General features: G+C 38.3%; 1 protein-coding gene across 2 annotated transcripts in view; it reads left to right on the plus strand.

The window, feature by feature from the left end:
* Nucleotides 1–24,999, plus strand: part of LOC126253258 (nuclear pore complex protein Nup98-Nup96) — a 134,222-nt gene that overhangs the window by 84,420 nt on the left and 24,803 nt on the right. For both annotated transcript variants that reach the window (XM_049954463.1, XM_049954462.1), the window contains 3 exons: nt 100–225; nt 8,377–8,633; nt 17,816–17,881. In XM_049954463.1, the coding sequence (XP_049810420.1) occupies nt 100–225; nt 8,377–8,633; nt 17,816–17,881 (449 nt within the window). The remainder of the gene's footprint in view (nt 1–99; nt 226–8,376; nt 8,634–17,815; nt 17,882–24,999) is intronic.

Here is a 24,999-nt window from a genome sequence, read left to right on the forward strand (position 1 = left end):
TCTGTTTCCCCAATTTATGTTTGGTAAAGGAATCCATTATATTGTTAACATTTGTGTTCCTGTATAGTGAAATGTCACTACCTGATTTTTGTTTTGCAGGCCACTGGAAAAGCTGATGAAATTTTGAAGCCTATAAAGCACAATCCAGAACGTGAGGCACAGTTTAATCAATTCAAGGTTGGAGGAGCAAACAAAATACGTGTTAGACCTTGGGGCCAGGCTAAGGTAAGCCATGTGTTTGTTTAAAGAAGTCATTTGTTTGTTTCTAACCCCTGTTGACCTACCCCACAGTACCATGTGCGTGTGTGCGTGCGTACGTACGTACTTGTGTGTGTGTGTGTGTGTGTGTGTGTGTGTGTGTGGTGGTAGTTTTAGCTGTAGTACAAAGGACAAACGGAAAAATTTCAAATTCAGGAACCAGTTAGAGAGCAGTCAATGCGAGTAAATGATGATGAAAGTCTGCAGCTTTTCGTGGCCATTGTCATTGAAGGTAAAATCTGACTTTTTAGGCCACAACATATATCTTCTACATGATTGATATTTTAACACCTCAACCAGGGATTTTTTTCAGGATCTTGTGGTGTTCACGGTTAACTGAATCCTTGAATCACTTTCTTCATCTTCTTCTTCTTTTTCTCTGTTCAACTAATGGTGAACACTACAAGATCCTGAAGAAGATCCCAGCAGAGAGGTCAAAATGTCAATTATGTAAATGAAATATAACACTACCTAACAACCTAGAAGGTTTTACCTTTAGTAAATAATTTGTCATTATTGTTTTGTAAAAGTTCTGTGGTTGGTTGTTTATATTGGGGAATTTATGTTCACGTCAGCAAACTAACGTGGCCATTTATGTTCTGCTCTCTAATTGCACTGTTTCTGCTTTTACGAAATATAACACATTTCTATGATGTAACTTTCATGTTGTTTAAATGCATATATATTTTTAAATTAATTGAAGAGGATGAATATGCCTCAGGAGGGGGGGGGGGACGGAGGCGTGTGTGTGTGTGTGTGTGTGTGTGTGTGTGTGTGTGTTTTCCTGTAAAAACTAATGCTTGTGGGATTTGATAAAGAGCAAATAGTTAAAACAGTGTGCCATAGGAAAAAAGTTCTGAACTCCTTCAGGTTTGTTCAACTGCACTAACGTCTGATAAAACAGCGAAATCCCACTTTTACACTTTTCAAGGTACTTTAAAAAAATGGTGTGAAACACGGGAAAATGTAAAATGTGGAAAATAATGTTAAGCTGTAAAAGCTACATGTAGGATACCACCTTGCACTTTATGTATGATATATGCATATAACAGGCATCAAAAGGCTTGTCAGAGACTTTTTTATTATCTAATAAAACTGCTGATGTGGGGAGTAGGAATGTTTGACTTAATTTCATATATCATAATTGATGTTTTTGAAAGTCTGCAGCTGTCATTCATTATTTAAATAATGAAATACTGCATTAGTTACCTAGTTTTTCATGCTCAGCATGACATGTTTTGAGAATTTTTTCTCATTGTCAAGTGCAAATATGTAAATAAGTATTTTGTATATGGTGTTTGAATAAGTGTTATTCTATGTCTCTTGCACTGTAGTCGTCTTTTTGAGGTTATCAAGTACTGTGCCTCATCAGTTATGTAGAAAACCACACATACGCAAACTGTCACTCACATTGTTTGTTTGTGTAACAGCACAAAAAATACATACATAAATATTGCACTTGATAGTGAGAATAAATTCTCAAAACACGTTTTGCTCAGCATGAATAAAACACGTAACCGACACTATGTTTAAACTAAAAAACATTTGAGGAATGCAAAGTGAATGACTGTTTCAATTAGCTCTCCAAGTGGCCTCGCTAAATATAGTTTGATGAAGGTGTCACGATGATCACAACAATCGCGAAACTGTATTTGCGCAGTAGAGACAGTTTGGAAATGGTTGTGATTGGTCATATCATCTTCATTCAAATGAACCTAGTTATTCACATCAGCCACCACGCCAAGTAGAGCTTGGCAGCGGCGGGAGATATGGCACGAATTGTTCCAACTTTGACACGTTTACCAGTTCAAATCTGCTGAGTAGTGTGTCCTGGTGTCAAGAAACTTAACCACAAAATATTTGTAAACACTACTGGACGGCCAACATAATGCCAGTGTCATTTTTTCTCCACAAACATTATTTTTGTAATGCGTAAATCGCAGGAAAATTATAAATATATTGATGCAAAATCAGGTGCAAATTAACATTGTGGGCATAGGAAATTTGGTGGGACTGACAAAAAATGTCGTAAATGGTGGGAAAGCATTGATTCCGGGAACGTAAAAGCGAGGTTATACTATGTTAAGTGGGATGTCCTTATCACTGGAATTTTTCCATTCGAGTAGAAATGTTTTACAGAAGTTATTTTACCCTAAGGACTAGAAAAGGTACAGACATTCTCTTCATAGCACCAGAGTCCTACATCTTCAAGCACTTCATCCATAAGTTCACTGGGCACATCACCCTTTGCTAAACCCTTTTTGGCTCCCTCACCTGTTCATAGTGTAGGCCTAGCCAATGTAATAGTTCCATCCATACAGCAAGATGTCTTGGATTCAAGTACAGAATTGCATGCCATACGTCAAAAGCAGCCTTTGAAAGAAAAGTCCATTTTCACTCCTAAAAGTCTTGTAGATTTGTTACACAAAACTGTTCAAAGTGCCACAAAATCAACTTTCACTCACACTGCAAGAAAAGTCAGTCTTCATTTGAGACAGCTTTATTTTGGAGAAGTGTTAATAAATGAAACACTTGCCTGTTGGCTGAAGGAAGCCAAACAGAAGAAACAGGGAAAAAAGGGGTACAAGGCCAGCAAGAAGAGAAATGAAGATAAGGAGCAATTGCAGCACACGATGACTATGAACTTATGACCAGGATCAGATTGATTATTCTGTCCCAACTCAATCTTCAATTAAAGCTGGAGCATATGTACCAGTCAGTTCTCAAAATGGAAATCTGTCAGCTACTGTGGTGTGAGAGGTGAAGCACCAGGAAATCAAAGTTATGGTCTGCAAATCTGTGGACAGAATTGAGCACAGCCAGAGGATGTATTTGATGTTGATAGGAACAACATTTTAGCAATTTTGCCGGAAGTAGCTCTCCAAAAATGAGGATACTGAATGAAATACTTTTTTCAAAACTCCATTGATGTCTCTGAGGCTTAGCCATATATTTTTGTGTTTGTGTGAACTGACAAGGAACATGTTACCTACTTCTTCAATTTTAATATTATTTGATAGATTCCTTGCATAACTTGCTTATTTTGTGATTTTCCTACACATTGATTGGGGATAGCTGTAAACACTGTTACAATCACTCAGGAAAATGTTTATGGTTTACTGTTACCTCTGCTGACAAACTGTTACCCGGTCCACACTTTGAGATTGCAGTTTCCGTTTACACCTGACCTAAAAGGGTAAATATAAACGCATGGGTAAATGTGAACTTGATGTCAGGTAGAATCAATATATACCGTATTTACTCGAATCCAAGCCGCACCTTTTTTCCGGTTTTTGTAACCAAAAAAACCGCCTGCGGCTTAGAATCGAGTGCAAAGTAAGCGGAAGTTCTGAAAAATGTTGGTAGGTGCCGCCACAACTAACTTCTGCCGTCGAATATATGTAGCGCTACACAGGCATGCAGATAAATACTGGCGGCAAAACCTCTGCGTCAGTAAAAAAAATTAAAAACAAAGGTGGAAGACGAGCTTTTTTCTCCGCCCCGAGTTTCGACCACTTCATTTTCATACATTATCCAACGAAGTAAATACAAATTCCGTATTGTTCATCTTCGAATGTAGCAGCATTTTAATGTACTACGAAAATCCGACTGGCAAGACCGTTTGGGATGTTTGTCAACATGGCCAACTCTACGTTCTGAATTTTTTCCTACCTGTGAGAAGGGATGGTTGCTAACAGGAACTTTTATGAATTGTGAATCACACGCAGTATTTTCTTCACCATAAGAATAATACGAATATAAACATTTTGCCATGTATTCTTTCGTGTTTGCTGCTATGTTATTTAAATCCTTTCTGCCCAATAAACTACGAAACTAGAGTGCGACAACAGCAAGCGCGGAAGAATATACATATCATGTCATGTTTATATTCGTATTATTCTTATGCCTAATAGTGATACAGTCAGAATTGAAGCACGGGAATTGACTAGATTTTTAAATCTAAGATGACTCTAATTTATGTGCAGAATATAATTACTAAAGAGGCGTCTGCAAAGATTTTCAAACGGAGAAAAGTTTTCACTAAACTCTCGTTCAGAACATCTTGCATCATACGCAGCCTATTATTTGGTTCTTGTTGATCATTATCAAAGAAAGCAGCAGTGTAAGTAGCAACGAATAGCAGTCTCTTGCCATTGTTTCGCTAATGAGACACTTCCTCTCTTTTTTTTTTATTGTAAGCGGCGGTAGCGCGCACAAAAGCAACCCATGCCGCGAGCGGCGACAGGCCTTAAACACTCATTATCAGAATGCGACGAACAATGCGTGACACAGTACAGTAATGCATTTTCAGCTTCGAGTGACGTAAACACCTATAACAAAGAGAACGGCACTTATCAGATGAAAGAAAAATAAGCAATCAATTCAAACCAGACGAAGCACGTGAAAAAGGAAGGGTACCCGTATAAATACGGACGGAGCGCCTGACGCATAGCAATGCCTACCTGGTAAAGCTTAACTGCTAAGCTTACGACAACCAAACTACTGTAGCTGTATCGTCATTTATTCGACCTAAATTGTGTCTCATGTTACAATTGACCAACTTTGTTTCGAGTTGGAGGTGTGGCCTAAAACTTTTCTTTCTGCTTCGAGTCTCAAACTTCAGGTGCGGCTTAGATTCGGAAAAATTTTTTTCCTTGATTTCGAGTCTCATTTTTTAAGTGCGGCTTAGATTCGAGTAAATACGGTAAATTAATCCAGGAGCAGAGTTTGTATTTTAGTCATATTAGGTTGTAAAATTACAAAAATAACTGATTTAAATTAAGCAAGCTAGTAATTGCTGAAAGTCACAGTCAGAACTTTTTAGACTGTTTCCAATTATCCCACTTGACCGACCCTGTTACCGTATTTACTCTAATCTAAGCCGCACTTTTTTTCTGGTTTTTGTAATCCAAAAAACCGCCTGCGGCTTAGAATCGAGTGCAGAGTAAGCGGAAGTTCTGTAAAATGTTGGTAGGTGCCGCCACAATTAACTTCTGCCGTCGAATGTATATATATAGTGCTACAGAGGCATGCTTTGCAGGCACAAAGATAAATACTGGCACCAAAACCTCTGCGTCAGTAAATAAATTAAATAAAAAGGTGGAAGACGAGATTTTTTTCTCCGCCCCGAGTTTCGACTACTGCATTTTCATACATTATCCAACGAAGTAAATACAAATTCCGTATTGTTCATCTTCAAATGTAGCAGCCTTTCAATGTACTACGAAAATACGGCTGGCAAGACTGTTTGTGATGTTTGTCAATATGGCCAACTCTCCATTCTGAATTTTTTTCTACTTGTGACAAGAGATGGTTGCTAATAGGAACTTTTGTGAATTGTGATTCACATGCTGTATTCTTTTCACCATAAGAATAATACGAATATAAACATTTTGCCATGTATTCTTTCGTGTTTGCTGCTATCCCATTTAAATCCTGTCTGCCTAATAAACTACGAAACTAGAGTGAGAAGAATATACATATCATGCCATGTTTATATTCATATTATTCTTATGCCGAATAGTGATACAGTCAGAAATGAAGCACGACAACTGACTAGATTTTTAAATCTTAAGATGACTCTAATATCTGTGCAGAATGTAATGTATTAAAGAGGCGTCTGCAAAGATTTTCAAACGGAGAAAAATTTTCGCTGAACTCTCCTTCACAACATCTTCTATCACATGCAGTCTATTATTTGGTTCTTGTTGATTATTCTCAAAGAAAGCAGCAGTGTAAGTAACAACAAATAGCACTCTTGCCATTGTTTCGCTTATGCGACGATTCCTCTCTCTCTCTCTCTCTCTCTCTCTCTCTCTCTCTCTCTCTCTCTCTCTCTTCTTCTCCTTCTTCTCTCTTTTTTTTAAAAAAATTGGAAGCGGCGGTAGCGCAAGCCATGCCGCGAGCGGTGACAGGTCGTAAACACCCATCAAAATGCGACAAACAGTGCATGACACAGTACAATAATGCATTTTCAGCTTAGAGTGATGTAAACACCTATAACAAAGAGAACGGCACTTATCAGATCAAAGAAAAATAAGCAGTCAATTCAAATCAGACAAAGCTCGTGAAAAAGGAAGGGTACCCATATAAATACAGACGGAGCGCCTGACGCATAGCAGTGGCTACCTGGTAAAGCTTAACTGCTAAGCTTACGACTCTAACCAAACTACTGTAGCTGTATCATCATTCATTCGACCTAAATTGTGTCTCGTATTACAATGGACCAACTTTGTTTTGATTTGGAGGTGTGGCCTAAAACTTTTCTCTCCCCTTGAATTTAGAGTCTCAAATTTCAGGTGCGGCTTAGATTCGGGAAATATTTTTTCCCTTGATTTCGAGTCTCATTTTTCAGGTGCAGCTTAGATTCGAGTAAATACGGTATGTACTGACTTTCACCTAACGATACTTCAGTCTGCACACACCTTGTTCATTGTCTTTACAAAATTATTTTCTTTAAGGACAATTACTGCTGCTTATAATGTGCATGCAATTGTTAATCTTAAACACTTCAGAAATTTGAACCCAATGCAACTTCCTTCACAACTTCTTATTCTGTTACCTTTTACTGGAATTATTCAGTTAATCTTTTAATCGCACCTCCACTTTTTACCTTCCATTCACAATTGTATTACTTTCAGTGAGTATTCTACATAACTATGTTTCACTGTCAGTTCTCACTGCTTACTCTTGTGTAATACTTCTGTACTTGACGCCTGGCTCCTATTTTCTGAATCATACTGACTACACGAAAATGGAGTGTAACACATGCAGAACTAGCATTGTCAACATGACAATACACAATGAATGTCCATCTGGCAAAAACTGGGCACTCTGATTGTTGTGGTATCCTTACAGTACATTATTACACAAACTCCCTCTAGGCCTTTTTCTGTGTAAATCATTAATAAATTTCAGTCCATATTGCAACTCTTCATTGTTTACAACTGCTCTGGAGATAAATTTCCATTTTTTTTTTTCTTGTCGTGTTCAGACCCATACAAAACTACAGTATGAACACTACGTTTGCTGTCCCTTCAGTTGATGCAATGTGTGTAATTGTGGATTCTGATTGAATCTCTTTAGGTGAAATTATTATTAGTGACATGTCTAACATTTTACCTGTATTATTAACACAGAGAAGTAGTTCCACAGTGTGCAGACAAATATTCAACATGAGAAAAATGGAATTTTGACAACCAATGAGAAGTCATTGTGTACACCAGTGATATGTGTTGTATTTGAAGACTATGATGCAAGGTGTGTTAAATGTGCAGTTGCTGAAGTATAGCAGGTTAGCCCAAATCTTTATGGTGTGCAGTGCTCTTGGTATTTTTATCCATTTTTAACCCGATTTGAAGTTACTTTTTCCTCAGCATTGATGAATTTTCAGTGTCTGTATCAGAAAAAGTAACTAGATTACATTCTATTAACCCTCTATTGCCCAAATTATTATTTCCTGTAGAAAAAAATATTTATATGCACAGAATGTTAGAGAATAATGTAGTTAACACATATCAGGTGAAATTTTGTTTTTGAAAAAAATTATTTTTTAAAAATAGTTCTGTGACTCTGAGGTCACAGTGGGCAGTTACATTGTTTGTGTATAAAGCAGCCATATTGTAACACTCAAGTCACACTGGTCAAGAAAGAAATAACGATCCTAATGCGAAATATAACGATAAAATTTGACGTGACTTCAGAGTCACGGTGGGCAGTAGAGGGTTAACCTATTATTTTGTGATTTGCCTCAATGGCTTTCTTATGCTCTCCACATGGGAGGCTATAAAGAGTACAGGGTTCATCATCATTTTAAAATTGAGTAGTCATAGCACAGCCAACTGCAAAACATTTAAATAAGATAATTTTTCTTTTTTGTTTCAGGCACTACTACAATTAGTAATTAATTAGCAGCAGACATTCACCACTCACTCACTCATACCCTCCCCAACATTTCACTGCAGTTTTGGTCCATAAGTTTTGTTTGATACATAATGTCTTTCCCCCCACCCTCCTTCCCCCCACATTTTACTGCAATTTTAGTCCATAAGTGTTGTTTGATCCATAACGTTACATGATACATGTTCTTAACAGTAATATGTTTTGAACTTTTTACAGAAGTCACTTTTTGAAGGACTGGATGATGATTCTGGAAACTTGTCATTCACACTTCGACCATCACCAAAAAGATTGTTGCTGAGTGAGAAACTGCTTGAGACACAAGTGACGTCCACAACAGAGCATGGACCTCTTTTTGACAGATCAGGAAATGATAATGTTGGTAACAGATCAGACAGACATTCTGATGTTGGCTCACCTATTATCACTGCGGGAAATCGTGATAGTTCCAGTTCAGACAAGGAAAATGTACCCCGGTAATTATAATTTTTAATTTTAATTAAAGCTTATGCACTTAAAGCATATGGAGGTAAGTAGCTATCATTTCTGCAGTCCATGAGCAAACGTTTTTACACAAAACAAACCTAGTTTGGAAATTACCATCTAGTTGCTCAAGTGCTATTATTTTCTGAAGCTATGCTCTGAAAGGAGGCCTTTCCACCTGATATAATTCTGGAACTGGCAAGAGTCACTTTTCATCACCTTTCCAGGTTGGACAATATTGACCAGATTCTATACCATTAATGATAATCCTTTCTTCCAAACGTGATTTGCATTTTCTTGCCTGACGTTGCAAAACTTGTTATAAGCACCCTACTGCTGCAGTCCCACCACTGGCAAACTGTTTCATCTCCTGTGAGGCAGTCCACAAACAGCTGTGTTCTTGGATCTCACTGTAACCCCACAACTTCAATATTCAGAAGAAACAACCAAATATTTGTGATAACAAAGATGATAATTCCACACCTGTGCCATCAGGATGATAGTGATGATTAAAAATAATGATGCTACAGACAGGCTTAGTAAACTAATGTAAACCTTTTCTTTTGGTTTATTTCGTTTCTCTTTGCATTATCAAAATGTTCACAATCAATAAATGGTACAAAATTTACAATAGGTGCAATGTTAACCTTTTAGACATATCCTTTACATCAATAAAAGTTTATAATTTTAACTAGTCAGAATGTGTTAAAAAATTAAAAAATACGGGGTCATCTTATATCCAGAATATACTAAGGCAAAGATGGTAGTAAGGATGAAGGGTCATGGTTTTTGCTGTTATTTCATAATAATCTGTTGAAAAGTCTGGAATTAGTTGTGGCTCAGAACTTTGTAGATGGAAACTTGCTTTAGAGTGAGTGAGTGCTTGCTTGTTGTCACCCATCTGGGCTCAACATGCATTCCTATCTCCTATTTTTGACACCTAGTGATTGCGACAGGGAAGGTTTTGTTGCTCGTAACATTGAGTTTTATTAGCTTATAAAGTTTGTTTGATTTGTTTAATCTGCATATTTAAACACTGCTGCCAGGTGAGAATGATAGTGGTAAAAAAAATTGCTGTTTACTAGACTAGATGCAGAATTATTGGTGCATGTGCTGAGCAGTGAACTGAATCAAGACACAATCTGGTTGGTTTGTTTCCAAAATTATTTACTTGGACTTTTGTGAAATTTTTATTTATTTATTTATTTTAAATTGTGATTCATGCTATCTCCCAAATCATCTGCAACATGATCTTTCTCATTGTCATGAGAACTCGTCAATTTCACATCACCTGGATGCTATTGAGCCTGCAGAAATTTGCCATTGAAAAGATCCTCAAAAAGCACAAAATACACGTTTCCAGCATATGCACACATGTAGTGAAGAATGATAAGATCACATTTTTCATGGTGTAATTCAGAAATGCTTTAACTAGTAGATGTTATAAAAGAACAAAGCAGATGTGTATTAATAAAATTATGCAGGCCAGGTTGTAACTTTCAGGAAGGCCAACAGTGCCCAAGTTTTACAGATGATGTACCCAAAGTGTTAATGGCGAAAGCAAGGAGAATTGCTGAGACACAAAATTTCTAGCTTTATTGTAATATGTGCTTCTAAATTATTAGCATTCCTCAGTTTGGAATGAAAGTAGTACAAAACAACTGATACGTCTTCATAATTTTCTAGGTCTTTGCGATAATGGATCCACTGCAACTGAAAGTTGTGAAGCACTTGTAAAGGATGATTTTTGAAATTCTGTCTATGGAGTCCTCAATTAGAAATCCAGATAATATGATAATAACAAGACCAAACATGTTGGTTTACACCTACTGTGTGAGGAATTCTCATAGTGCTGACTACAGCAATCTAGATCTAAATCTTGTCAGTGGTACTTTGTACGACAGCACTAAAAGACCCTCCTATTCGGGTTGTATTGTCCCATCTTCTTCACTATGATGAGCATTGAAAGTAGCCCCACCCATGGAGCCGTATGATCATCAAACAGACCTTCAGTTAAAAAGCTAGAAGCTCCAACATTGATCTGTGCCTCAGGCCTGTAGTAGGACTTCATACAGGGGACGTGGATGACGATCCCGTGCTTTGCCTTCTTAATGAAGGATTGTATCATAATGCTTCACTTCTTATGCGACATCCAATGAATAACATAGGTAGTTATGATACGGCCGAAAGTAGCCTTTTAGTAACTATTCAAACTCTCCGCACATGTATAAAAATCCATACAAAGTCTCCTGGTGCTTATCATAGCACTCTCAGTCCTTCTCTTGTATGTCCAGGTACCATATGCGAGCTAGGTGTTCCTCATGCCTGAGAAATTTTGTTACATGTGCTTATTGGAATAGCTTGGTCAGTCTGGAGCTCTAATCTTTCCCAGTCTGACTACTTGTGATTCCTGCAAGAGTTGTTGGTACCTCTGTACAGCAACAGGAGTGGCTAAGGTGTGTTGGGGAGCAATCTCATTCAAGGTACAGTGTTGAGCTTTATCCCATAGGTAGACTATAATTGTCCACAGTCGACTGGCACAAATAGGACCATTGTTATGGTTGACATTTTGCAGCATAGTAGTCATCAGACATAACAGTAGCATACAATGTGTCCAGGGCGCCCACATTTGAAACGTACCGGAATGTATTTCTGGCTGCCATAAACTGCTCTATATCTTTTCTTTCTACATGCATATGAACAATAATGTAGAAAAAGATAGATTGTCCCTGACCGTAAATATGACATGTTAAGTTGCAGACAGCCATGATTAAAATACACTTACACAAAGCTTTCAACCACAGCCTTCATCAGAAAAAGAAATGCACACCATTCATACACACAAGCAAGAACACCTCACGCGCTCATGACTGCCAACTCTGGCAGCTCAGGCCAGAATGCTAGAATGTTGGCCTGACCTGCTATAGTTTGCAGTCGTGTGTGTGTGTGTGTGTGTGTTTTTGCGTGCTTATTTGTATGAATGGAGTATGTTTCTCTTTTTATGATGAAGGCTGTGGCCGAAAGCTTTGTGTAAGGGTCTTTTAATTTGCCTGCCTCCAATTAAACGTGTCACCTTTACGGTAAGTAGCAATCAATCTTTTCTTATATTGTTCATATTCCTACCTGGGGTTTATATTACATGGCATACGAGAGAGGTAAGGGTGTGGTGATCTTCCACAAATGACATGGAGACCACATTTAGTGAAGATTGCCGGATGTGCAGTTGACTTGCTACTGTTTTGGTATCAATTGGTCTCCTGAATATACGGACATTAGAAATGATGTACTGCTTGCATTCCATTTAGTGTCTGTGTAGAAGATAGCTTTTATGTTGCATAATTGGAGCCATGGTGCTTAGATGGTTTCAGGTGCCTGGTGTCTCAAGTACCACCAGTGTTGTCATAATTATGATCAAGCCCAAATCCAAAAGCAGAGGGCAATTAGCTCTGAAAGCACGTTTATTTCATACATCAACTAGCAGACAGAGTAGAAGTACACTCTGACCAAGTGTGCTGTTATTTATACAGATATTAATAATTCCAGAATATATAAACATTAAAGACATAAGAAATTTTGAGAACCTTCTAGAAGTGATAAATTCTAAATAACATATTTCTGGTGGTGATTAGATTTGAAATGGTGTCACATATCATGCCAGCCACGGACACTAACTGTTACTCCACCTTGCATGCTACACAGCTTGTGGCATGATCTTAAACTGGTATCTTTAAACAAAGAATTCAGCATGTTATATATGGCAGATATTGGACGTTATGTGTTTGAAAACTGATGAAAGTAAAGGACCTGACACTTCGTGCAAAATTGAGTTGGGGTGTCATGTATGAGGACGTAACAAGTGTTGGTGAGTGTACTGCTGAGGACAGCTGTATCTGTATCTACTCCTTTGGCATAAGTGGATTCCCATGTAGGCTTGGTTGTGTATAGGGACAACTTAGACCATCATACTATGGTAAACAACTTAGTAGCAAAGGTGGCAGTTCTAAAATAGTGGAGATGGTGTTGTTCACTGCCACAGAAACAAAACAAGATTGTTTATTCACCTGGTGTATTGTAGCTGTACAGGTGTGTATGCATATAGGAATACACATTCAGAATGGCTATCATTGAATTTTTCTCTGCTGATCTGTTGTATTGACTAATATATTCTTGCACGGTGTTGTACTCACTTCCACGATGCACTTCATGCCACCCACAAGTCCATAGTGTCCTATTCTGTTACACTGACTAAATCAGTGTTTTAGCATCAGGTTCATATATCAGAAAACTGACTTTAAATGGTGTAATTGTTAAGTGATAGAGAACAAAGAAATCCTGAGGCTTGCTTAATGTTAGAATAGCAGCAGTTTTGTTTTAGTCGAATATGCACCCTGCAGGCAGTAGTAATATTGTAATACAGACCTAGCCAACATTTGCACTCGTGGCGCACAATTATGCCATGGCAGCACAGCTGCGTCTTGGCATCATTCTGACTTAACTGTTCTGGAGGCAGTGGGACTATTTCTAGGAGAGACATGTTACAGCTCATATTTGTAACTGGATTTTACTATTGTGTTTATCTTTCTGGCAAAGCAATAAACCTATCTCTTAACTGACTAAATATATTTGTTAATGGTAATATGATGAGCAGAACCAGAAAATTTGTTTGTTAGACAAAACACTTTACATACAGACATCCAACATTGAGATAGGATGTTGAAAAGTGTACATAATTTAGAAAATCAACCAGATAAGGCCAGAGCAGGGTAGGAGACCATAGGATGTTGAAAAGTACAGGACATCGAAATAAGCAAAACTTACTGGATATCCCTGGATTGGAAATGCAACATTATGGAGCTATGACCATAAAACAAAAGCCAATAGTGGCAAGCATATGGAAGTATGTGCATTGAAACGAAGTTACCCAGCTAATAACTGTTAGTAATTAAGACGGTTGTTTCAGCTAAATAGTCAAAGCCAGGCAGTCTTTGAATTCCCATCTAGGCTGATTGTTAGGTGCAAATTTTCTGTGATAAAGCTCAATTATTAAAACAACTACACTATTATCTTATTAATAGAATTAGCTTCACTTTGGGAACAGCACTGCAGTAAGACAGTACACACATGATACTGTAAGGAGCAATATTGTTGATAATTAAATTACCCCTGTTTTAATGAACTTCTATGCTAACAAATTTAGTACATCAATAAGTGTGAAGAAAGACAGTGGTAAAAAGAAAACAAATTTTAAACCATCATTGACAAATGCTCAAAATTGCATCACAAAATTGTCATTGTTGAAGAAATGATTGGCACACCCTGTTGAAAATTGCTGGCATGTTGCAAATGATTATCATGACCTCAGAAATTTTTGCAGCCAGCTCTTCATGTGTTTTGACCCATGCCTGGTAGATGTGGATTAAAAAAAAAAAAAAAAAAACCTCACAACGGAACCTCCCCATCGTATCCTGAGAGATTTAATGGTAAGATGACCCATTGAATAGCTCATCTAAAGCTGAACACAGGTAAAGCATGAAAACAGGAAGAAGGTGTACTGAACTACAAAAAAGCAAAATACAGACAATGGACGATCCAAGCTTAAGCAGTGCAACATTGAGGAGACTTCTAAGAGCCATGGTTAAGTGGTGATGGTGTTGGACTATGAAGCAGTCGAGCCAGGTTCTAAATACCTTGTGCCACTTATTTTTATTATTATTTTTTCACAACTTTATTAACTGTTCGTCCAGTCATTGACATGTTTGATCTCCTTCTGTAGACTTGGCAGTTGTCATACTGTGCATTGGTAATAAAATATAACTCATGTGGTAAGAACACATTACCGTCGCAAGTAAATGTGATGAATAGTGAGAGCAGGTGAGATACCACATAGATGTCTCTCAGAAATGAAAACAACAAATAAACGGATGTGAGCTGTGTTACAACAAAGGAATTCAAGAGCTAAATCTTCCAAAATGGAATGCAACTTCAAAAACATTAAAAACATATGTTTTGACAGAGCATAGAGGAACTATGTGATTTTGAAGCTGTTAAATTCGTTGTTGCGGCTTATGTAACAAATTATTTTGTATTCATCATTTCCTTGAGAGTGACCACATTCACATTCGTATGAACACCTAAACCAGGTGAGGAGACATATCTCACTCACTCACTCACCAGGTGTACGAATTAGGTGTGTCGATAAGAGATTCCTATGTTATGACACACATATTGTCATGAAAGCTGTGTTTGACACACCAGATATGTTTTCTGGTGAAGGATTTGGTTGGCTTGTCGCCTTGTCATCAAACATTTGCGGTTCCTATTAGAAAGCCGCTTTCTTTTGGCTGCTAATAAAACAGTTGTGCAGAATCAACTTTCATTATACCTGTCCCTTACCTACACCTCGCTGTTGCAAATGGTCGCTACACCACAACACAGACACAAGTTTGAATAAAAATAAAAAAAATACACGAGAGAGCTTTGAACACGGCTTGCCAGTTTTGCAATCCAATACCATGACCACTTAACCACGACATTGTCACTTCTCTTCTTAGCTCAATGTTGCACTTGGTAAGCTTGGACCGTTCACTATTTCTATTTTGGTTATTTTCGCAGCTCAGTATACCTTCCTCCTGTTCATGCTTGATCTGTGTTCACTTTTCGACAAGCTGTCCACTGAGCCCTCTTATCACTAAATCTGAGAGGGGTGCAATGGGGAGTTTCCCTTGTCAGTAAAAAAACATCAATCTGATAATCAGGGTGGCCACTGTTGGGGTGTGCCGTCCCCAAACCTGCCTCCAAACATCTTATTGAAATGTTACTTACTGTATTTACTCGAATCTAAGCCGCACCTGAGAAATGAGACTCGAAATCAAGGAAAAAAAAATTTCCTGAATCTGAGCCACACCTAAAATTTGAGACTCCCAATTCAAGGGGAGAGGGAAGTTTTAGACTGCACCTCCAAATCGAAACGAAGTTGGTCCATTGTAACATGAGACACAATTTACTTCGAATGGATGAAGATATAGTTACAGTAGTTTGGTTCGAGTCATAAGCTTAGCAGTTCAGCTTTACCAGGTGGCCATTGAATGCGTCGGGTGCTCCGTCTGCATTTACGGGTACCCTTCCTTTTTCACGTGCTTCGTCTGGTTTCAATCTATTGCTTATTTTGCTTTGATCTGATAAGTGCCGTTCTCTTTGTTATAGGTGTTTACATCACTCTAAGCTGAAAATGCATTATTGTACTGTGTCATGCATTGTTCGTCGCATTCTGATAGTGAGTGTTTACGACCTGTTGCTGCTTGTGGCATGGCTTGCTTTTGTGCGCGCTACCGTCGCTTACAATAAAAAAAGAAAGAAATTGTCTCATTAGTGAAACAATTGCAAGAGACTGCTATTTGTTGTTACTTACACTACTGATTTCTTTGATAATGATCAACAAGAACGAAATAATAGACTGCGTATGATAGAAGATGTTGTGAAGGAGAGTTTAGCGAAAACTTTTCTCCGTTTGAAAATCTTTGCAGATGCCTCTTTAGTACATTACATTCTGCAGAGAAATTAGTCATCTTAGATTTAAAAATCTAGTCAGTTGTCATGCTTCATTTCTGACTGTCACTATTTGGCATAAGAATATAAACATTGCATGATATGTATATTCTTCCGTGTTTGCTGTTGTCTCACTCTAGTTTCGTAGTTTATTAGGCAGACATAATTTAAATGAGATAGCAGCAAACACGAAAGAATATGTAGCGAAATGTTTACATTCTTCTATCTTTTTTTTAATTTATTTACTGACGCAGAGGTTTTGGTGCCAGTATTTATTTTTGTGCCTGCAAAGCATGCCTGTGTAGCGCTACATACATTCGATGGCAGAAGTCAGTTGTGACGGCACCTACCAACATTTTCCAGAACTTCCGCTTACTTTGCACTCAATTCTAAGCCGCAGGCGGTTTTTTGGATAGCAAAAATTGGAAAAAAAGTGTGGCTTAGCTTCGAGTAAATACGGTAACTGCCAGAGCAATTCCACTTGCAAAAATTGTAAAATTTTTGTTTTGAGTTGCTCAAAGTCTTGGAACTTCTTTGAAAATTCTTCATGAATTTTTTCTCATGCCTTCTCCCTGGGCTATGGAACATTTCCTGGTTTGAATATGGAACTGATGTTTTTAAACAAAAATTAAATCTAGGAAGAATCATGTCTGCAGCATATGTGATTGAATTCTCTTGCATTGAGGGGTTTAAAGAACTGAAATACCAGAGCCAGTGATCACCGTGGATCATGGAAATACTTCTCTTCTGTCAATCTGCTGGAGTTTTCCAACCCTGTCAGAAGAAAAGTGCATCATTTCATCTTTGTGGCAGGTATTCTCATGAGATTCCAGTCATCGTGTTTTTTCCAGTACATAATTCTAGTGACATATTAAGCACTTTTTATGGCCCTCAAAAGATATGAAAAAATAAAGCAACTCTTGCTCTGCATCAAACAGTATGGTTTCTTCATTTCTTTGCTTTTCGATTAGTGCATACACAATATAGTGTATCTAATGCAGAATGTAAATCTTCAGTAACACAATTCATATTCTGGGGAAACTAGTGTCTGTGATAAGGCTGGTAAGTCTCATTTGTCAGACTGACACATTGAATGTGCTACTCTTGCCAGAACCAGCTGAAACATCCCTTTTTCTCCTAGCTGCTACGCCCCACTCTCCTCTGCTTTTGATACAATAGCAGGAGTACGCTGACAGTATATGTATCCACAGAGGGCTGTTTGGACAGGTTTTCTATAACATGTAACATTCCTAATCTCATGATGATGTAGCTTTCTGTTCCTCACATATATCTCTCATTTTGCCCTTAATGTGTCTGCTCAGGGCCCTTACCAGTTTCTTTTGTATGGAAATCTGTTTGAGATACTTATTGTGCACTGTTGTGTAAACATTGTAGTTCGTCAGTATGTAAGTCATTTCTCTTCAAAACTTTTGGTTATTTTTCAGATAATGTGCATCTTGCCTGGTGTATATGTTCAGCATGATTATAGATCAACCAAAAGAATTGTCTGCATTTAAGTGAGCGATTAATACTCATTCCCTTGTGTTATAATGGTATTTGAAATGTTAGGTTTTTTCGTGTTTGTTAGTGTATGACGTAGTACTAACAATAACACACATTTTTCTTTCAGATTAATTAATGCCAATGTGAATGTTGCTGAAACTCCCAATAGAAGCAGTTCATTGGATAGAGAAAGGTAATGAGCTGTAGACTCATAAGAAAATTATTACATTGGAGTCATCAGTTTTACATGAATTTTTACTTTTGTCTTCATCTTAAAGAGTTAAAATTTTGAAAGTTTTGCTCTCTTAGAACATGTAGCTGTCACAGCAGCATCTGAAGAACTTCTGTACTTTGTGAAACAGAAGTGAACTTACATTATATAGTAATGGGTGAAGAATATGCTATTTCAGAAAGGCTATAAAAATATATTATAGATAATTTATTGTAGACATGCTGTTGATATCTAATAGCCAAACAACTTTGTGCAGGGGGTGTTATTGGAAGGTAATCTGCTGATTTACAACTTCCAATCGTAAAGACTTGAGGCATAATGTCTTGAGAACTTAAGTGACTGAACATCAGACACTAATCTCGACATAGTCCAGGTCACTTTGTCATTATTGGCATAATCCATCCAGGTCACTTTGTCATTATTGGCATAATCTGTATCACTTCAGGCAGGGGCATAGTCTCGGATGTTATTGAATTAAACATATGTTAAAATTCAGGAGTAAGTAAGAAACACACATTTTGGTGTTTTCTCCAAAAAATTCCTGCCCCAAGATACAGGCCTCCAAAGATGACACTGCGAACACCATTTTGAAGATGTAAATTTTGGAAAAAATTTTAAAATGCTGTACCTCTGTAACAGTTCTAGATATTTTGTTGGTTTTTTTTATTTGAAAGATACTTGCTTTATAATTACAATGGCTTCCTTCGTTTGGACATATCTGTGAAAGTTCTTTTACTGTCACCTTTTGAATTTTTAAAATAATTTACAGCAATTTTTTTTTTCAAAAATGCCATTGCAGAAAAATTCGATTTCTTTTCTGTTGATTAGTACCATGTGGCACTATATTGTCTGTAAAGGAGAGAGTCCACTATTAAGTTGGACAGGTTTTGTTTTAAAAAATAATTTTTTTTTTAAACTTTAAAGGGTAATGTGTGTCTTCACTGAAGTTGTTTCTTACTAATTTCTTTGTTACAATGTTTATTTGTATTCTCTTTGTTGCAGTTATTTCTTTTCACTTTCATTGTAGTTTCTTGTCAGTTTCTTTGTCATGGTTGTTCATTTCACGTTTCTGTATTGTAGTTGTTCAGTGCTAATTTGTGTACTGAAGAGGCTTCTAAGAAATCTGAGACCATCCACCGAGTTCTGTGTTTTCATAAGGAATTTGCCAGCTGACACAGTTGCAGTGTGTTTTGTGGAAAGGACTGTTTGAAATGTCTTGTGACTGAGGCCACAGGAGAGTGAGGTGTACTGGCTATTTGCATATCCATAAAAGAGTGATGTATAAGACAAAAACAGACTTTGTTCAGGTTGGGAATAAGTGTTCTCATTTAAAGACTCTGAAAGTGAAGATGTTTCTAGTATGACTTTTTGTGTTTCAAATGTTTTGACTGCATAACAACAATGATAGTATCTGAACAAGGTGAAGCCTCCCATGGTGCAGATGTTGCAGATTTTGCATCTACAGAGGAAGAATTAAATACTCTGAACCAGCCAACTACAGAGGTAGGTGTTAGTCCGGTTAAGAAACTGTGGTCAGTGAAGTCAAGTCATAAGCTCTGTGCATCAAGAAAGAGCAGAAAAATTGCTAAAGCTATGGATGAATACACTGCAGCAAAATTGACCACTCTCTTCAAAGTAGAAATTCCACCTTCAGAAGAAAATGAACCAAAGCACTCTTGCACCTCTTGCCAGGAATTTTTCACAAATATCAATTCAGCTGTTGAATATTTGCATCCTACAGTGAAAAGGTGCACGTTTTAACTATTATTCCAGAGACATTTACAAAGAAAACAATATTGAACCACATTCCATCGGTATCAAAGTACGTGGTAGACAAATCAAGAAATGTGAGGTCTGTAAAAGGAGTCTGTGGAAGGTCAGATCCCTATTATAGTCATCCTGTAGAAGCAGCTCAAGTTCAAATAATGCAGTCATTTTATCTGGAATATAACTGGGACTGTTCTTGCCAGAGTTCCAACAAAAAAAAAAAAAAAGACACTATAACAGTTGAAGGTCAAAAAGTTGTGAAAGTGAAGAGGTACAGGACTCACAGTATTAAAGAAACTTTCGCAATTTATGAGTGTAACTATACAACTTCACATATTGGGAGATTAAAATTTTATGCACTATGACCTAAGTGGGTAGTTCCACACCCACCTAGAGATGTATGTTCGTGTATGTACTGCGCGAATTTTTAACTTTGTGTGGTAACTTTGAAGAACTTACTGGGGCACTTGACATATGACACCTTGGTTGGGCGTATGAAGTCATTGGTACTCTGTGATGTAAAGTGAGAGACTTGTTTGTTTCAAGAATGTAGTGACTGCCCTGGAAAGGTAGGACTTTATTTACAGACACTTGGCCTGGAAGACATAGCAGATAACTCTTCAGAAATTACATATGCGACATGGGAGGAAAATAAACTAATTAAGAAAACTGTTGCGTTTGACAGTTTCATTGATGACCTTGTTAAATGGTCAGGGAAAGCAGTAACACACCAGCATCTGAAGAAATTGCAACAACACGTTTCTGAAGTGAAAGGGTGTGTACAGGCTGAAGAACTATGTTTAGTGCTTCCCTCCACAGCCCTCATTCTTTTGTCCAAAGAGGAAATCGAAGAAATCCGTGAGCAGAAAAAAGTAGACTGGTCCAAACCAACTACTCCTGTGAAATAAATTCGGAAGACACATTTGTGGACTCAAAGTGGTGGGTGAACTCATATTGCACATACTTTAAAGAGCCAGAAAGAAGAAATTTTGTTCGTTCGGCCAACACCTCGGAAACAGTAGAATAATATTCAGATTCATAACCTGAGAAGAGAGATTGTGCCGTGTGTTTATGACTGTGACTGGTGGATTGCAAAGATTATAGACACCAGTTATGAGTTAAACGAAATTGTAGTGAACTTTATGCTACCACATGGACCAGCTGCTGGATATAGGTTTCCAGCTGAAGGACAGCAACAATGTCATCAGTGCTCACTTCCTGTTCACAGTGTTTGAAGATTGTACGTGCTCCAGTCCCTATTGGTTCAACAGGATGGCATCATTCTATATCAAAGGAAGATACTGAAGCAGTGGAACACATTTTTAGTTCATTGAGTGGCTAATTTCAGTACAAAACAGGGTACACAGAAGTTGTATAAATTGAAACCTTTAAGTCTTTGGACCTTTCACATACATTTTGGAATCATTTAAATGCTTGAAAAATAAGTCTCTTACTCATCTTCAAAATCAAAATTATGGTAAATAAGGCTAGGTTTTGATTCTTATGAGCCTGTTACATGTGATGATAAAACAGGTTTTATGTATTGCAAAAATTTCAATTGTTTATAAAACCCATTCAACCTAAAAGTGGAAGCTCTCCTTTTCAGGGAATGTAGAACTATATGGTACTAATAAAAAACATGTATATTTTATGGATTGGCATTTTTGAAAAATTTTTTTTCATAAATTATAAAGTAAGTTCAGAACACTATAGTAAAAGAACTTTGACAGATAAGTCCAAATGGAGGATTTCTTTGTAATTATAAAGCAGTTATCTTTCAAATGGGGAGAGAGAGAGAGAGAGAGAGAGAGAGAATATCTAGAACTGCTCCCGAGATACAGCATGTTAAAATTTTTTCCAAAATTTGCATCTTCAAAAAAGTATGTGCAGTGTCATCTTTGGAGGGCTGTATCTCAGAACAGAACTTTTTGGAGAAAACTAAACATACGTGTTCCTTACTTAGTCCTTCATTTTAACATAAGCTAAATTCAATAACATCCGAGGGTAAGAAGGTAAGATTTTTTCCTAGCCTGTGTGAATTGATATGGACTATGCCTATTTAATATTTTATTTTCTGGTAACCAGTTGAAGATATGCTGTCTTCAGACAAGTTTGTTGTTGCAGTGATAGTGCAGATGACATTGAAGTAGCAATGCCCAGTATAGGGCATTTCTGCCTCAATGTTGCTTGCACTATCACTGCAATAATAGTGTTGTGTAAAAGTGGCATAACTTAAAACTGGTTACCAGAAAATAATAAAATAATGAAAAATTGTTTTAGAATTTGTCATTGTTAGTGCCTCCCCATTAAATTTGGAAGGGAAATAAATATTCAATTTTGACATTTACCCTCTTAGCTTAACTAAACACAATAGTTTGCACAGCAGTTCTGTAATTCCCTGGTCTGGCTGCTGCTAGTCCCTCTCCAATGGTTTGAGGCAACATACAGTGTTGCAGGGAGTCTTACTATTTGTTGTCAGATGACACGTGCAGATGAGAAGGGGTTACAATGTACTTGGTGCACAATATGGCAATCGTCCCATGTGGTGGTCTTAGGTGGTAGCCGGAACCTAGACAATCTTTTTATGAGCCATGTGGAGGAAACCTTCATAGCCTTCACAGGGTTATTTGGTAACCGTGATAGCGTTACGGAGATGTTTAATAAACTCAAGTGCAGACTGCAAGAGAGGCGCTCTGCATCGCGGTGTAGCTTGCTCGCCAGGTTTCGAGAGGGTGCGTTTCTGGATGAGGTATCGAAAATATTGCTTCCCCCTACTTATACCTCCCGAGGAGATCACGAATGTAAAATTAGAGAGATTAGAGCGCGCACGAAGGCTTTCAGACAGTCGTTCTTCCCGCGAAACATATGCGACTGGTACAGGAAAGGGAGGTAATGACAGTGGCACGTAAAGTGCCCTCCGCCACACACCGTTGGGTGGCTTGCGGAGTATAAATGTAGATGTAGATGTAGCCTCCCAAAACCCAAAACCAGGGTTCGTTGATGATACCTTCATGACCTGTACTCACGGCTAAGCCATACTACCCTCAACACTTATGCTTCCACCAGCTTCATCTGGTCCTCATAAACCCAATTTGCCATCTTCCTGGACATTGACCTGGACCTCTCTGATGGCTCCATTTACACCTCCGAACTTACACTATGTGATCAAAATCATCCGGACACCCCAAAAAACATTTATTTTTTTTTAAATATTAGGTGCATTGTGCAGGTACTCCATATCAGCAACCTCAGGAGTCATTAGACATCGTGAGACAGCAGAATGGGGTACTCTACGGAACTCGTGGACTTCGAACATGGTCAGGTGATTGGGTGTCACTTGTGTCGTACATCTGGATGCAAGATTTCCACACTCTTAACATCCCTAGGTCCACTGTTTCTGATGTGACAGTGAAGTGGAAACGTGCAGGGGCGCATATAGGCCGATCTTGTCTGTTGACTGACAGAGACTGCTGACAAAGGAATTCCATACTGTGTCAGGATCCACTGCAAGTATTATGACACTTGGGCGGGAGGTGATAAAACTCTGATTTCATGGTTGAGCGGCTGCTCATAAGCCACACACCACACCGGTAAATGCCAAACGATGCCTCGCTTTGTGTAAGAGTGTAAACATCGGACAATTGAACAGTGGAAAAACGTTGTGTGGAGTGATGCATCAGGGCACACAATGTGGTGATCCGATGGCAGGGTGTGGGTATGACGAATGCCTGGTGAACGTCATCTGCCAGCCTGTATAGTGCCCACAGTAAAATTCGGGGGCTGTGGTGTTATGGTGTGGTTGTGTTTTTCATGGAGGGGACTTGCACCCCTTATTGTTTTGCATGGCACGTTCAAGGCCTACATTGATGTTGAGCGCCTTCTTGCTCCCACTGTTGAATAGCAATTCGGGGATAGCGATTGCATCTTTCAACATGATCAAGCAGCCGTTCGTAATGCATAGCCTGTGGCGGAGTGGTTACACGACAATAACGTCCGTGTTAACGGACTGGCCTGCGCAGAGTCCTGACCTGAATCCTATAGAACACCTTTGGGATGTTCTGGAACGCCAGCTTCGGCCAGGCCTCACCGACCAACATTGATACCTCTCTTCATTGCAGCACTATGTGAAGAATGGGCTGCCATTCCCCAAGAAACCTTCCAGCACCTGATTGATCATATGCCTGCTAGAGTGGAAGCTGTCATCAGGGTTAAGGGTGGGCCAACACCATATTGAATTCCAGCATTACCAACGGAGGGCGCCATGAACTTGTAAGTCATTTTCAGCCAGGTGTCCCGATACTTTTGATGTCACAGTTTATTAAACCCACTAACCACCAACAATAACTGTATTTTGACAACTATCATCCTTTCCACATCAAAAAAATCCCTAGAGTATGATCTTGCCATCAGTAGAGGTTATATCTATAGTGATGAGAACTACGCCGAGACAGTCACTACCATCCCCTCCGAAACCTAATCTGCATACAGATTTCCTGTGCCGTACACTCATACACTCCATATCCTCCCAACAACCCCAAGATTCAACTACACAGGAGTACCCTAACTAGCCACCCAATATCACCCTGGACTGGAACAAATGAACCATGTTCTTAGTTGGGTTTTACTTGTCTATCATTGTTCCCTGAAGTGAGGGACATCCTATGCAAGATTATTCCCACCCCTCCTTGAGTGATATTCTGTCACCCAACTAATCTACACAACATCCTAGTCCATCCCTATGCCACTCCAACTCCCATCTTATTGCATTGGGGATTCATATCCCTGTAGAAGACCCGGATACAAGACCTGCCCAATCCATCCGTCCAGCACTTTGTTCTCTACATCTATATATGTACTCTGCAAGCCACTTTACAATTCATGGGCAGGGTTCAAATCCCTGAGTGACTTTGGAGAATTGAATTGTTTTTTGTGATAAGCTTATGGTGAATGCTGGTATTATTCCTTTAAAAATGTGACTGGCAGTTTCTGTCCCCTCCTTGGCCAGTCTGAGCTGGTGCTCAGTCTCTGTTGACCTCATCATCAGCTAGACTAACATTTCATTCCTTATTTCCTCTCCAAACTAAAATCCAGATCTGATGATTCACTACTATGTAAACTTGTATGTGCAGTACTCAAAATCAATACATTATGTTTGGTGTGGTAATGTTTGTGTTAACACAGTTACTTCTTTACAACATTTTGGAATAGACAATATCAGTCAACAAAATTGCACCACCCCCCCCCCCCCCCCAGTATATTGTACATTTCTTCCTAAATCGCCTTATGTGTTAAAGTGCCGTTTGGAGATACTG

Source organism: Schistocerca nitens, chromosome 4 (genome assembly GCF_023898315.1).
Source record: "Schistocerca nitens isolate TAMUIC-IGC-003100 chromosome 4, iqSchNite1.1, whole genome shotgun sequence".
In the NCBI taxonomy this organism is placed as follows: Eukaryota; Metazoa; Arthropoda; class Insecta; order Orthoptera; family Acrididae; genus Schistocerca; species Schistocerca nitens.